This window comes from Eleutherodactylus coqui, chromosome 6, assembly GCF_035609145.1.
Source record: "Eleutherodactylus coqui strain aEleCoq1 chromosome 6, aEleCoq1.hap1, whole genome shotgun sequence".
In the NCBI taxonomy this organism is placed as follows: Eukaryota; Metazoa; Chordata; class Amphibia; order Anura; family Eleutherodactylidae; genus Eleutherodactylus; species Eleutherodactylus coqui.
The window spans coordinates 33,238,220-33,252,737 of record NC_089842.1 but is presented as its reverse complement, the minus strand read 5'-3'; the positions used below and the strand labels follow the sequence as shown (position 1 = coordinate 33,252,737).

The following is a 14,518-nucleotide window of genomic DNA, read 5'->3' as shown; positions in this document are numbered from 1 at the left end:
GATTAGAAGTCAATAGGAGGATTTCTGCCAAACAGCACTGGTGCCGCTACACCCAGAAGCACATTTTAAATGTCCCGCTGTAAACTCCTGTTAGTCCCCATGGGGATTAGGGGTAGCCCCAGAGTTCAGTTCATCTCCTTGCAGGTTCCCTTAATTCCCACAGGGACTAATAGGAGTTTACAGCAGGACATTTAAAATGTGCTTCTGGGCAGAAAGTTTCAAATGTCCCACTGTAAGCAGTGGGGAATTCCTCCAACTCTACTGCTGAGCAATTCCCCAGCAGTGGAGTGGCAGTAGGGGACTCCCTCCACCTCTCTTCACAGCATCAAGATACCCAAGGGATTTCTCCATAGTGGGAAGAGAGAGAGGGTTTGGTTAGAGGGCTTCCCTGTAAGCAGGGGTGGGGCTAGAGGGATCTACACTCAAGCCCCTCCCTTTAGCACCTCCCCCTTTCAACTTGCTATGGGGGAATCCCTGGGAGAAGCCCTCTTGCCCCACCCTCTCTCTCTGGCTCTGCTCTCTTTCTCTGTGCTATGGTGATATCCCTTGGGGATCCCTGTCGCCCTACCTACTCTCTCTCTGCACTATGGGGATATCTCTCGGTGATCCCCAGAACAGGGGGAGAGAGAGCAGTGCTATGGGGGATTAACCCATAACAGGGAAGAAAAAAAGGGGATATGCGGGATAAACCCAAAGCAGGGAGAGAGTGGAGCTATGGGTTAATCCCTCATAACCCTGCAATCTCTCTGCTATGGAGAAATCTCAAAGTCTACAGGGCTTCTTCTCTCTTTCTTCTTGTAGAAGCTTTTTTAAGCAGCACGCTGCTCCAGTGAATGCGTGATTTTCACGTGTGTGAAGCTCAAGTCTCCTGCATGTGAAAAATTGCCCACTGATGTGATTTTTAGTGCAGTATAGCTGAGATTATTTTACTCCTCTATACATCGCTAAAACCATGCCCATATGAAAGAGTCCTACAGCATTCAGTGTGCAAAATAAATAATGTGATAACACTATTTTGGGGTGACCACGATTCCGGCGATACCAGGCTTTTACAGGTTTTTTATGTCTTGCTATTTTTGTACTTACCGTAAAACCTCTCTGTCATCCGTATCATTGAGAAGTAAGCTTTGACTGTGGATATAGCTACTACCACTTGATGGCAGTCATTAAGCAACAGAAAAAGTGTTGGCTCCTCCAACTAGCTATATCCCTCCTGCTGCCACCAAGCTAATCAGGTTGTATGGAAGCAGAAGCAGCCAAGTAGGTATAGCAGGAAAAACATTGTTAAAGGTTAATTACTAGAGATGAGTGAGCGCGCTCGTCCGAGCTTGATGCTCGTTCGAGTATTAGGGTACTCGAGATGCTCGTTACTCGAGACGAGCACCATGCGGTACTCGAGTCAATTCCATTTCCTTCCCCGCATGTTTAGTGCCATTTTCTAGCCAATAGACATGCAGGGAAGGCATTACATCTTCCTCCTGTGACGTGTCAGCCCTATCCCACCCCCCTGCAGTGTGTGGCTGGCGAGATCAAGTGACCGCCGAGTATTTAAAGCGGTCCCGCTCACCTCAGACACACACTGGCAGAGATTAGAGAAAGTGTTGCTGCTCATTCAGGGATAGTGTTAGTGTAGGATCTTGTCCTCAAGAACCCCAACGGTCCTTCTTAGGGCCACATCTGACTGTGTGCTTTACTGTTGGGCTGACTGGGAGCAGTTTTGCACAATTTTTTTTTTCATCTTGGGCTGTGCAGGCCATTACAGCTATAGCATTCTCAGTCTGCAGTCTATTATACAGAGTATAGGGAAAGTGCTGCTGCTGATAAAGGGAAAGTGTTAGCAGAGGTGCTGTCTTCAAGAACCCCAACGGTCCTTCTTAGGGCTACATCTCACTGTGTGCATTTTACTTGGGGCCTGCTGGGAGTTGTAGTGCTACCATTTTTGTATTACGCAGCTAGGCCTGTTTGCAGCCTTTCGTCATATTTTTTTCTGGCTGGAGTGTGCAGTAAAATACCGCTCTCGCCATGAAAGTGCACGCAAATAATTCCTAGCCTGCAGCTGCGAACAAACTTATTTATACCGTTCTGTGTCTGCAGTGAATGAGATGCAGAGCGTTGGGCCACAGCTATTTCTAGAGGCAAAGCTGTTATATACACTATACAGTCTGTATCCTCTGTGCAAAAAAACAAAATCTCCTTCTTAGGGCTACATCTCACCGTGTGCATTTTACTTGGGGCCTGCTGGGAATTGTAGTGCTACCATTTTTGTAGTACGCAGCTAGGCCTGTTTGCAGCCTTTCGTCATATTTTTTTCTGGCTGGAGTGTGCAGTAACATACCGCTCTCACCGTGAAAGTGACGCAAATAATTCCTGGCCTCCAGCAAACAAACTTATTTATACCGTTCTGTGTCTGCAGTGAATTAGACAGCGTTCTCACCGCAAAACAGTACAGTAATATTACCGGTGCCACTGCAAAGTATTTCAGCTCAGACGCTGTGCAGAGCATCTCACAATACCACGTCCGTTGGTGGGGTTGAGATTGCCGCAGTTACCAGCACTATCCACTGGCTTTAGAGTCTTCTCCCACTCCACACAGCCTCTATAATCTACAAGTCTTCAAGCAGTAAATTACCCCAAGGTATCAGCGCAAGACAGCGGGTTACTTTTTCCTAGTCACAGAATAGAGCTTCCGCTATCTACAAGTCTCTGTGTGCGGTGAATTAAAGCCCAGTTGTCAGTGCTGTACAGTGGGGTAATTTATATGGCCCCTGTAAGGGTCGAGGACGCGGACGTCTAAGTGAGGGTGTGGGCACAGGCCGAGTTCCTGGTCGAGGTAAATCACAGCCGGCTGCTGCAGGATTAGGAGAGAGGCAAGGTTTTGGGGTCCCCAGCTTCATATCACAATTTATGGGTCCACGTGGTAGACCTTTATTACAAACAGAGCAGTGTGAGCAGGTCCTGTCGTGGATGGCAGAAAATGCATCCAGGAATCTATCGACCACCCAGTCTTCTACGTGGTCCACTGCTTCCGGCTTAGAGACTGCTACTCTGAATTCTCTGGCTGCTGCTCCTCCTTCCTCCCAGCCACCTCACTCCATGAAAATGACATATTCTGAGCAGGCAGACTCCCAGGAACTGTTCTCTTGGGTGTCAAAGCTGGACACGTGGCACAAACTTGCACTGTATGCCCTGGAGGTGCTGGCTTGCCCTGCCGCTAGCGACTTGTTAGAGTGGGTTTTTAGTGCAGCTGGGGGAATCATCACAGATAAGTGTACCCGCCTGTCAACTGCCAGTGCTGACATGCTTACACTCATAAAGATGAACAAAGCCTGGATTTCCCCAGACTTCTCTTCTCCACCCGGCAGAGAGCAGCGGAACCTAAAGATTCTTTTCGCTGCAACCGCAGATAAAAACATTCTCTATCATCCTGTACATGTATAAGTTGTGCCCCCACGTGTCTCATCCTGTACATGTACAACTTGTGCCCCCACATGTCTCATCCTGTACATGTATAACTTGTGTCCCCCACGTCTCATCCTGTACATTTAGAATGTGTGCCCCCACGTCTGATCCTGTACATGTATAGCTTGAACCCCCACATGTCTCATCCTGTATATGTATAACCTGGATCCTACATGTCTCAACCTGTACATGTATAACTTGTGTCCCCCCACATGTCTCATCCTGCACATGTATAACTTGTGTCCCCCACGTCTCATCCTGTACATGTATAACTTGTGTCCCCACGTCTCATCCTGTACATGTATAACTTGTGCCCCCACATGTCTCATCCTGTATATGTATAACTTGTGTGCCCACATGTCTCATCCTGCACATGTATAAACTTGTGCCCCCATGTCTAAGCCAGTACATGTATAACTTGTGTCCCCACATGTCTCATCCTGTACATGTATAACTTATGTCCCCACATGTCTCATCCTGTACATGTATAACTAGTGCCCCCACGTGTCTCATCCTGCACATGTATAACTTATGTCCCCAACGTCTCATCCTGTACATGTGTAACTTGTACCCCACATGTCTCATCCTGTATATGTATAACTTGTGCCCCCACATGTCTTATCCTGTATATGTATAACTTGTGTCCCCACATGTCTCATCCTGTACATGTATAACTTGTGTCCCCACATGTCTCATCCTATACATGTATAACTAGTGCCGCCACATGTCTCATCTTGTACATGTATAACTTGTGCCACCCGCCGTGTCGCATCCTGTACATGTATAACTTGTGCTCGCACATGTCTCATCCTGTACATGTATAACGTGTACCCCCCACATGTCTCATCCTGTACATGTATAACTTGTGCCCCCACACGTCTCATCCTGTACATGTATAATTTGTGCCCCCCACATGTCTCATCCTGTACATGTATAACTTGTACCCCCCACGTCTCACCCTGTACATGTATAACTTGTACCCCCATGCTTCATCCTATACATGTATAACTTGTGTCCCCACATGTCTCATCCTGTACATGTATAACTTGTGTCCCCACATGTCTCATCCTATACATGTATAACGAGTGCCCCCACGTCTCATCCTGCACATGTATGACTTATGTCCCCCACGTCTCATCCTGTACATGTATAACTTGTGTCCCCACGCCTCATCCTGTACATGTATAACTTGTACCCCACGTCTCATCCTGTACATGTATAACTTGTACCCCCTACGTCTCATCCTGTACATGTATAACTTGTGTCCCCACATGTCTCATCCTATACATGTATAACTCGTGCCGCCACATGTCTCATCTTGTACATGTATAACTTGTGCCACCCCCCGTGTCGCATCCTGTACATGTATAACTTGTGCTCGCACATGTCTCATCCTGTACATGTATAATTTGTGCCCCCCACATGTCTCATCCTGTACATGTATAACTTGTACCCCCCACGTCTCATCCTGTACATGTATAACTTGTGTCCCCACATGTCTCATCCTATACATGTATAACTAGTGCCCCCACATCCCACATGTCTCATCCTGCACATGTATAACTTATGTCCCCCACGTCTCATCCTGTACATGTATAACGTGTGTCCCCACGCCTCATCCTGTACATGTATAACTTGTACCCCACATGTCTCATCCTGTACATGTATAACTTGTGTCCCCACATGTCTCATCCTATACATGTATAACTAGTGCCGCCACATGTCTCATCTTGTACATGTATAAGTTGTGCTCGCACATGTCTCATCCTCTACATGTATAACGTGTACCCCCCACATGTCTCATCCTGTACATGTATAACTTGTGCCCCCACACGTCTCATCCTGTACATGTCTCTTATACTCACTTTAATTCTTCTATCATGCAGGCTGGACTGGACAGAGCATCCATCAAGTCACTGAAGTGAGGACCAGACAGAGTGTTTATAGACAGGTCAAGTTTCTTCAGGGACTGGTTATTCCTTATTCCAAATGCCAACTGGGTGCAGGACGTGTCTGGTAGATTATTACGACTCAAACTGTAAGAGTAAGAAGATGAGATGAGGGTAAAGTGTCCACGGAGCATTAGTATAACATCTGTACATGGTGTATTTGGGGAGAAAACGTCCCCGACTGTTAGTAATATCCATAAGTTTCATCACTAGAAGCCGCCTCTTGTGTGCGATGGATGTCAGGAATGGCGGCAGATATATGATAGTCCAATGGCAGCTAATGCATTGTGTAGAAATACAGAATCCCTGCGTAATGTCCTCACTTTATGGTATGTCATAAATCAGTGATTATTGCAGCACATGGACCTACAATAGGCATAAAGCTGGATGGAGGACCTTATGTCAGCAGTCATAAGCGACTGAGAACTCTCCTTCTTCCACTATGTATTGTAGCCCTCAGTCTGCGGCTCCTGTGTCCTCCATTGACCTGCAATCTCAAAATAATAATAGCTACAGCACCTTAGATCCAAACCCTGAATAGGGGAGTGAATACTGCACAGCCAGATGAGAACGGTCGAGGAGTCGCTGTGTGTACCTTTTTAAGGATGGAATAAAGGACAGTGTTTTACATCGAAGCTACTCTGTTGCAGTTCAAACTTTATTTTGCTCCATTTACCTGCGGTCTTCTCATTATTACATGTCACACGTAGCTCTGTGCTGACTAATAGGACAACACTGAAGTGTACCGGTCACAGCTGCTCACATGGTCAGGAGATGCTAAATACTTTGTGCTGCTGTGGACTTGACATGGATAGTGAGCAGTAAAGCAGAGCTGGGTGTATCCTGGGACCCCCTTGTCTGACTCTTGACCCGCACAAGTAGCACAGGATGTTGGTGCTATGAATGGTGGGCAGTGGACTGTATTAGTCTCCCTTCAAATTTGGATACTTCTATATATGATGAGAAGAACGTACATGTCTTTAAAGCCTTATTTAGACAGGCAACATCTTTATCCATAATAAGCGCATTTAAAAAATTGCATCCATTAGAACTTTAAAAATATAGTATATGCATGACTACAATGCACACATCTAAGGTCTGTGCTGCGTGAAAATATAGGACCTGACCTATCTTTGCTGCGTAATATGCAGGAGTTTCCATAGACTCCAATGGTAGTAGAATTTAGCTGTATCCGACGCTCAGAAGAGAAGATTAGAAGTCAATAGGAGGATTTCTGCCAAACAGCACCGGTGCCGCTACACCCAGAAGCACATTTTAAATGTCCTGCTGTAAACTCCTGTTAGTCCCCATGGGGATTAGGGGAAGCCCCAGAGTTCAGTTCATCTCTCTGCAGGTTCCCTTAATTCCCACAGGGACTAATAGGAGTTTACAGCAGGACATTTAAAATGTGCTTCTGGGCAGAAAGTTTCAAATGTCCCACTGTAAGCAGTGGGGAATTCCTCCAACTCTACTGCTGAGCAATTCCCCAGCAGTGGAGTGGCAGTAGGGGACTCCCTCCACCTCTCTTCACGGCATCAAGATACCCAAGGGATTTCTCCATAGTGGGAAGAGAGAGAGGGTTTGGTTAGAGGGCTTCCCTGTAAGCAGGGGTGGGGCTAGAGGGATCTACACTCAAGCCCCTCCCTTTAGCACCTCCCCCTTTCAACTTGCTATGGGGGAATCCCTGGGAGAAGCCCTCTTGCCCCACCCTCTCTCTCTGGCTCTGCTCTCTTTCTCTGTGCTATGGTGATATCCCTTGGGGATCCCTGTCGCCCTACCTACTCTCTCTCTGCACTATGGGGATATCTCTCGGTGATCCCCAGAACAGGGGGAGAGAGAGCAGTGCTATGGGGGATTAACCCATAACAGGGAAGAAAAAAAGGGGATATGCGGGATAAACCCAAAGCAGGGAGAGAGTGGAGCTATGGGTTAATCCCTCATAACCCTGCAATCTCTCTGCTATGGAGAAATCTCAAAGTCTACAGGGCTTCTTCTCTCTTTCTTCTTGTAGAAGCTTTTTTAAGCAGCACGCTGCTCCAGTGAATGCGTGATTTTCACGTGTGTGAAGCTCAAGTCTCCTGAATGTGAAAAATTGCCCACTGATGTGATTTTTAGTGCAGTATAGCTGAGATTATTTTACTCCTCATCGCTAAAACCATGCCCATATGAAAGAGTCCTACAGCATTCAGTGTGCAAAATAAATAATGTGATAACACTATTTTGGGGTGACCACGATTCCGGCGATACCAGGCTTTTACAGGTTTTTTATGTCTTGCTATTTTTGTACTTACCGTAAAACCTCTCTGTCATCCGTATCATTGAGAAGTAAGCTTTGACTGTGGATATAGCTACTACCACTTGATGGCAGACATTAAGCAACAGAAAAAGTGTTGGCTCCTCCATCTAACTATATCCCTCCTGCAGCCACCAAGCTAATCAGGTTGTATGGAAGCAGAAGCAGCCAAGTAGGTATAGCAGGAAAAACATTGTTAAAGGTTAATTACTAGAGATGAGTGAGCGCACTCGTCCGAGCTTGATGCTCGTTCGAGTATTAGGGTACTCGAGATGCTCGTTGCTCGAGACGAGCACCACGTGGTACTCGAGTCAATTCCATTTCCTTCCCCGCATGTTTAGTGCCATTTTCTAGCCAATAGACATGCAGGGAAGGCATTACATCTTCCTCCTGTGACGTGTCAGCCCTATCCCACCCCCCCTGCAGTGTGTGGCCGGCGAGATCAAGTGACCGCCGAGTATTTAAAGCGGTCCCGCCGCTGCTCGCCTCAGACGCACGCTGGCAGAGATTAGAGAAAGTGTTGCTGCTCAATCAGGGATAGTGTTAGTGTAGGATCTTGTCCTCAAGAACCCCAACGGTCCTTCTTCAGGCCACATCTGACTGTGTGCTTTACTGTTGGGCTGGCTGGGAGCAGTTTTGCACAATTTTTTTTTTCATCTTGGGCTGTGCAGGCCATTACAGCTATAGCATTCTCAGTCTGCAGTCTATTATACAGAGTATAGGGAAAGTGCTGCTGCTGATATAGGGAAAGTGTTAGCAGAGGTGCTGTCTTCAAGAACCCCAATGGTCCTTCTTAGGGCTACATCTCACCGTGTGCATTTTACTTGGGGCCTGCTGGGAGTTGTAGTGCTACCATTTTTGTATTACGCAGCTAGGCCTGTTTGCAGCCTTTCGTCATATTTTTTTCTGGCTGGAGTGTGCAGTAAAATACCGCTCTCGCCATGAAAGTGCACGCAAATAATTCCTAGCCTGCAGCTGCGAACAAACTTATTTATACCGTTCTGTGTCTGCAGTGAATGAGATGCAGAGCGTTGGGCCACAGCTATTTCTAGAGGCAAAGCTGTTATATACACTATACAGTCTGTATCCTCTGTGCAAAAAAACAAAATCTCCTTCTTAGGGCTACATCTCACCGTGTGCATTTTACTTGGGGCCTGCTTGGAATTGTAGTGCTACCATTTTTGTATTACGCAGCTAGGCCTGTTTGCAGCCTTTCGTCATATTTTTTTCTGGCTGGAGTGTGCAGTAACATACCGCTCTCACCGTGAAAGTGACGCAAATAATTCCTTGCCTCCTGCAAACAAACTTATTTATACCGTTCTGTGTCTGCAGTGAATTAGACAGCGTTCTTACCGCAAAACAGTACCGTAATATTACCGGTGCCACTGCAAAGTATTTCAGCTCAGCCGCTATGCAGAGCATCTCACAATACCACTTCCGTTGGTGGGGTTGAGATTGCCGCAGTTACCAGCACTATCCACTGGCTTTAGAGTCTTTTCCACTCCACACAGCCTCTATAATCTACAAGTCTGCAAGCAGTAAATTACCCCTAGGTATCAGCGCAAGACAGCGGGTTACTTTTTCCTAGTCACAGAATAGAGCCTCCGCTATCTACAAGTCTCTGTGTGCGGTGAATTAAGGCCCAGTTGTCAGTGCTGTACAGTGGGGTAATTTATATGGCCCCTGTAAGGGTCGAGGACGCGGACGTCCAAGTGAGGGTGTGGGCACAGGCCGAGTTCCTGGTCCAGGTAAATCACAGCCGGCTGCTGCAGGATTAGGAGAGAGGCAAGGTTTTGGGGTCCCCAGCTTCATATCACAATTTATGGGTCCACGTGGTAGACCTTTATTACAAACAGAGCAGTGTGAGCAGGTCCTGTCGTGGATGGCAGAAAATGCATCCAGAAATCTATCGACCACCCAGTCTTCTACGTAGTCCACTGCTCCCGGCTTAGAGACTGCTACTCTGAATCTGGCTGCTGCTCCTCCTTCCTCCCAGCCACCTCACTCCATGAAAATGACATATTCTGAGCAGGCAGACTCCCAGGAACTGTTCTCTTGGGTGTCAAAGCTGGACACGTGGCACAAACTTGCACTGTATGCCCTGGAGGTGCTGGCTTGCTCTGCCGCTAGCGACTTGTCAGAGACGGTGTTTAGTGCAGCTGGGGGAATCATCACAGATAAGTGTACCCGCCTGTCAACTGCCAGTGCTGACATGCTTACACTCATAAAGATGAACAAAGCCTGGATTTCCCCAGACTTCTCTTCTCCACCGGCAGAGAGCAGCGGAACCTAAAGATTCTTTTCGCTGCAACCGCAGATAAAAACATTCTCTATCACCGGAAAAAAAGGGGTATTTTGCTTTGTCAATCTCTCTCTGATATTAGTCCTTCTACTCCTCCTCCTGAAACATCATGTCATCACGCTGAACTGCCAATTTTTCTGCGGCCCAAAAGGCTCTGCTTACAATTTTTTTCCAATTTTTCAAAGTTTCAAAAGTATTGATACTTTAACATAAAACAATTTTTTTAACAGGGCTGACTCCAGGCTCTGTTACGAATTAGGCAACAGCGAGCTGTATCTTTCAAAAAATATTTTTGGGTTTCACCTGCCCTCTCGGTTGAGCAATTTTTCAGGGGTACATTTGCACTCTTGGTACACTAATTTTTCTAGCCCTCGCCTTTACTGTTATCTAACTAATTTTTCCGGCCTTCGCCTACACTCATGGTACCCCAATGTTTCAGGGATCCGCCTATACTCTTGCTACAGGGGTCTGCCTATACTTCTGCTACATAAATGTTACTGGGGTCTGCCTAAACTTCAGCTACAGGAATGTTACAGAGGTCTGCCTATACTTCTGCTACAGAAATGTTACTGGGGTCTGTCTACACTGTTACTTCAGAAAGGTTACAGGGGTCTGCCTATACTTCTGTTACAGAAATGTTACTGGGGTCCGTCTATACTTTTGCCACATAAATGTTACAGGGGTCTGCCTATACCTCTGCTACAGAAATATTACTGGGGTCTGCCTATACTTCAGCTACAGAAATATTACTGGGGTCTGCCTATACTTCTGCTACAGAAATGTTACTGGGGCCTGCCTATACTTCTGCTATATAAATGTTACAGGGGTCTGCCTGTACCTCTGCTACAGAAATGTTATAGGGGGCTGCCTATAACTTTGCTACAGAAATGATACTGGGGTCTGCCTATACCTTTGCTACAGGAATGTTACAGGGGTCTGCCTATACTTCTGCTACAGAAATGTTACTGGGGTCTGTCTATACTGTTACTACAGAAATGTTACTGGGGTCTGCCTATACTTCTGCTACAGAAATGTTACAGGGGTCTGCCTATACTTCTGCTACAGAAATGTTACTGGGGTCTGCCTATACTTCTGCTACAGAAATGTTGCAGGGGCCTGCCTATACTTCTGCTACAGAAATGTTACTGGGGTCTGCCTATACTTCTGCCACATAAATGTTACAGGGGTCTACCTATACTTCTGCTACAGAAATGTTACTGGGGTCTGTCTATACAGTTACTACAGAAATGTTACAGGGGTCTGCCTATACTTCTGCTACAGAAATGTTACTGGGGTCTGCCTATACTTCTGCTACAGAAATGTTACTGGGGTCTGCCTATACCTTTGCTACAGAAATATTACTGGGGTCTGCCTGTACCTTTGCTACAGAAATGTTACTGGGGTCTGCCAATACTTCTGCTACATAAATGTTACAGGGGTCTGCCTATACTTCTGCTACAGAAATGTTACTGGGGTCTGCCTGTACTTCTGCCACATAAATGTTACAGGGGTCTACCTATACTTCTGCTACAGAAATGTTACTGGGGTCTGCCTATACTTCTGCTACATAAATGTTACAGGGGTCTGCCTATACCTTTGCTACAGAAATGTTACAGGGGTCTGCCTATACTTCTGCTACAAAAATGTTACTGGGGTCTGTCTATACTGTTACTACAGAAATGTTACTGGGGTCTGCCTATACTTCTGCTACAGAAATGTTACTGGGGGGGCGGAGACTGACCGCTGAGCGTGATGGAGGTCTAGGTGCAGAGAGCTCCATCTCAGCAGCGCCTTCAGAGACCGATTGCAGCGGCTATAAGAAGCGCAGATGGGGAAAACTATGAAGGAGAGAGGGGGAGAACCCTCAGGAACACTCCGATCGCAGAAGGGACAGACTGACCTGCAGAGGTTCCTCAAAGACTGGACCTCCCGCTCTCCCCGCACCCAGCTCAAGATGGCGCTGGCCCGGGAAACTGCAGCAGCAGACAATAAGGCAGGGGAGGAGGGGACCTCGTCAGAGGAGGAAGAGGGAGAAAATGTCTCTAGAACCTTTATGAGAGACTTGTTCTTGCAGGCTCTGCTACCACTTAAATCAGACCTCACAGAAATTAAAGAGGACCTTAAACAGATGGGACGGCGGGTAGAAGAGCTAGAGTCCACTTCTGTCTCTATTATTACACACTCATGTGAATTGGAAAAAATCTTAAGAGAACAGCACGAGCAGTTAAACAAAACCCTAATTATGCAGGAGGACTTAGAAAACCGAAACAGGCGAGGCAATGTGCGCATTAAAGGCCTCCCTGAATCCTGGGCTACAGACTGTCTCTCTAAGGTGGCAACTGAGATTTTTATTTCATTACTGGGAGCGGAAAGAGCTGCACCTATTACCATAGAGCAAATACACAGAGCTCTACGACCCCTCCCCCCTGCATCAGACCCTCCAAGGGATGTCGTTTGCAAATTGCTCATGTTCTCTGATGCTGTAGCTATACTGAAAGCAGCAAGACAGCAAAAAGAGCTCTGCTATGCGGACACTCCTATACAGATATACCAAGATCTAGCCCCCTCAACCCTAGCGAAGCGCCGGGCCCTACGTCAACTCTTGGAAATACAGAGAGATAACGGCATAAAATACGCTTGGCTTTTCCCGTTTGGGTTAGGAGTAACCTACAAGGGTCGCAGGCTCAACGTATGATCCCCAGAGGAACTCCAACAGCTCTGGCAACTGCTGGACATGGAGCCCATTCAGCTCCAAGGATGGCTACCTTTGCCGGACTTGCCTAAATTTCCCAGGTTGGCCTCACAGGAGAACTGGCAACTAGTGAGCAACTCCAAATCTCCAAAAAAGAAAAAAACAAGAGAAGAGCTTGGAGAAAGGGACACTTGAAGGACTATATGGTCTCAGATAGATTTTCTATTCTTGTGTGATTGTCCCATTCTCTCTCTTCCGCAGACAATGTTATGCACGCGAAACTTATCTGGTGCAATGGGCTGCACCTATCGTTAGTCAATGTTTATGATAGCTGGGAGAGGGCTCCTCCCCCCAGCACTGCCCAGGCCCTGTTGTACGGGGCTGTGAGAGGGGAACTGGCAAGTAGTTTTGAGTGCCAGTGGAGCTTGGTATACATCACATGCAGCTCCACACTCTCGCCTGGGTGGCGACCCTGATGCCTCCCCAATTGAGAATAAATGCTATTCCCCCTGCAGGACTAGACAGTCCTGAAAAGTGCCTGCCAGGTCAGGCTATTGATAGCTTTATCTGTTAACTCATTTCTCTATCGGCTACTACGCACACTACCGATAGAGGCCTACTCCCCCCTCTGAAGGAAGTCCAGGAGTACACCTGGCCTCTCCTTCTACAGGGCACATAACGTTTAAGTCTATTACTGCTTATACCTACTAACGCTCGTTTGCGTTTCTTTAACCTTCCCACCCCCACTCTCCTCCCCTTTCCTCATCTATTCCTCCCCCGGCCCCCAGGTGGGGGAACTCAGTGCCACAGAGTAAAAGTATTACTGTCTATTAATAACACTTTCTCTTTTCAGATACCGTCTTACTCCTTTAAACACTGCGAGTCATGGAAGATCTACGCTTTACATCATTCAATGTCAAGGGCCTCAACTCGCCGCTGAAGCGACATAACGTAGCACTATTGCTAAAAAGGTACAACTCTAAAATCGTTCTCCAGCAGGAGACGCATTTCAGGGGGGACAAGTGCTTCGGGTTGCCGGGCAGACAATACCCCCAATGCTACCATAATTCTCACCCCTCCTCGACATCTAAAGGAGTCTCTACACTCCTTCACAAATCAACAAATTTTACATGCGAATCCCAATATTCGGACGGAGAGGGGAGATTACTATTTCTGAAGGGCTCTCTGGATAACGTAAAAATTACCATAGCAAATTTATATGCACCAAATACTGAACAGGTCACGTGGTTACTTAAGCAATTTTATATACTGAAACAATTTGCGACAGGCCACATAATTTTAGGAGGAGATTTCAATGTCGTCCTTAATCCCCCGCTTGACTCATCTGTGGGCCGGTCTTGGATCTCTCAGGTCAAATTAAGGAAACTCAACCGGGGTTTACAAGAGCTAGGAATGGTGGACGTGTGGCGACTCCTTAATCCTGTTGGATTTTACCTTTTTCTCCCCGGTCCACTCCTCCTTCCAGAGATTGGACTACCTGTTTACTTCCAGAGGGCTTCTGGAGTCCTTAAACAGAGCCATAATAGACCCTCTGACCATCTCTGACCATGCTCCCATACATATCTTACTCAGACCCCTTCAGCCATCCTACAAAGAATGGCAATGGAGGCTCAACCCTTCATTACTGGACTCGAGGGATGAGAATTTAAACCTCTCTAAAGCCATTGAGGAATATTTTTTACTTAACTCGGACGGAGAGGTCGGCACTCCCACAGTCTGGGAGGCCCATAAAGCCTATGTGAGAGGCTTATTAATAGCCCTAGGTTCCAGGGTTAAGAAAAAGCTACAGAAAGTGATAGATG

At 46.8% G+C, this 14,518-nt stretch overlaps 2 protein-coding genes across 2 annotated transcripts in view; both read right to left on the bottom strand.

Moving 5' to 3' along the window:
* LOC136632018 (NACHT, LRR and PYD domains-containing protein 3-like) overlaps positions 1-14,518 on the bottom strand; it is a 1,080,175-nt gene that overhangs the window by 493,020 nt on the left and 572,637 nt on the right. The window lies entirely within an intron of this gene.
* LOC136632016 (NACHT, LRR and PYD domains-containing protein 12-like) overlaps positions 1-14,518 on the bottom strand; it is a 238,338-nt gene that overhangs the window by 10,602 nt on the left and 213,218 nt on the right. The window contains exon 11 of the mRNA XM_066606552.1: positions 5,325-5,495. Coding sequence (XP_066462649.1) covers positions 5,325-5,495 — 171 coding nt within the window. The remainder of the gene's footprint in view (positions 1-5,324; positions 5,496-14,518) is intronic.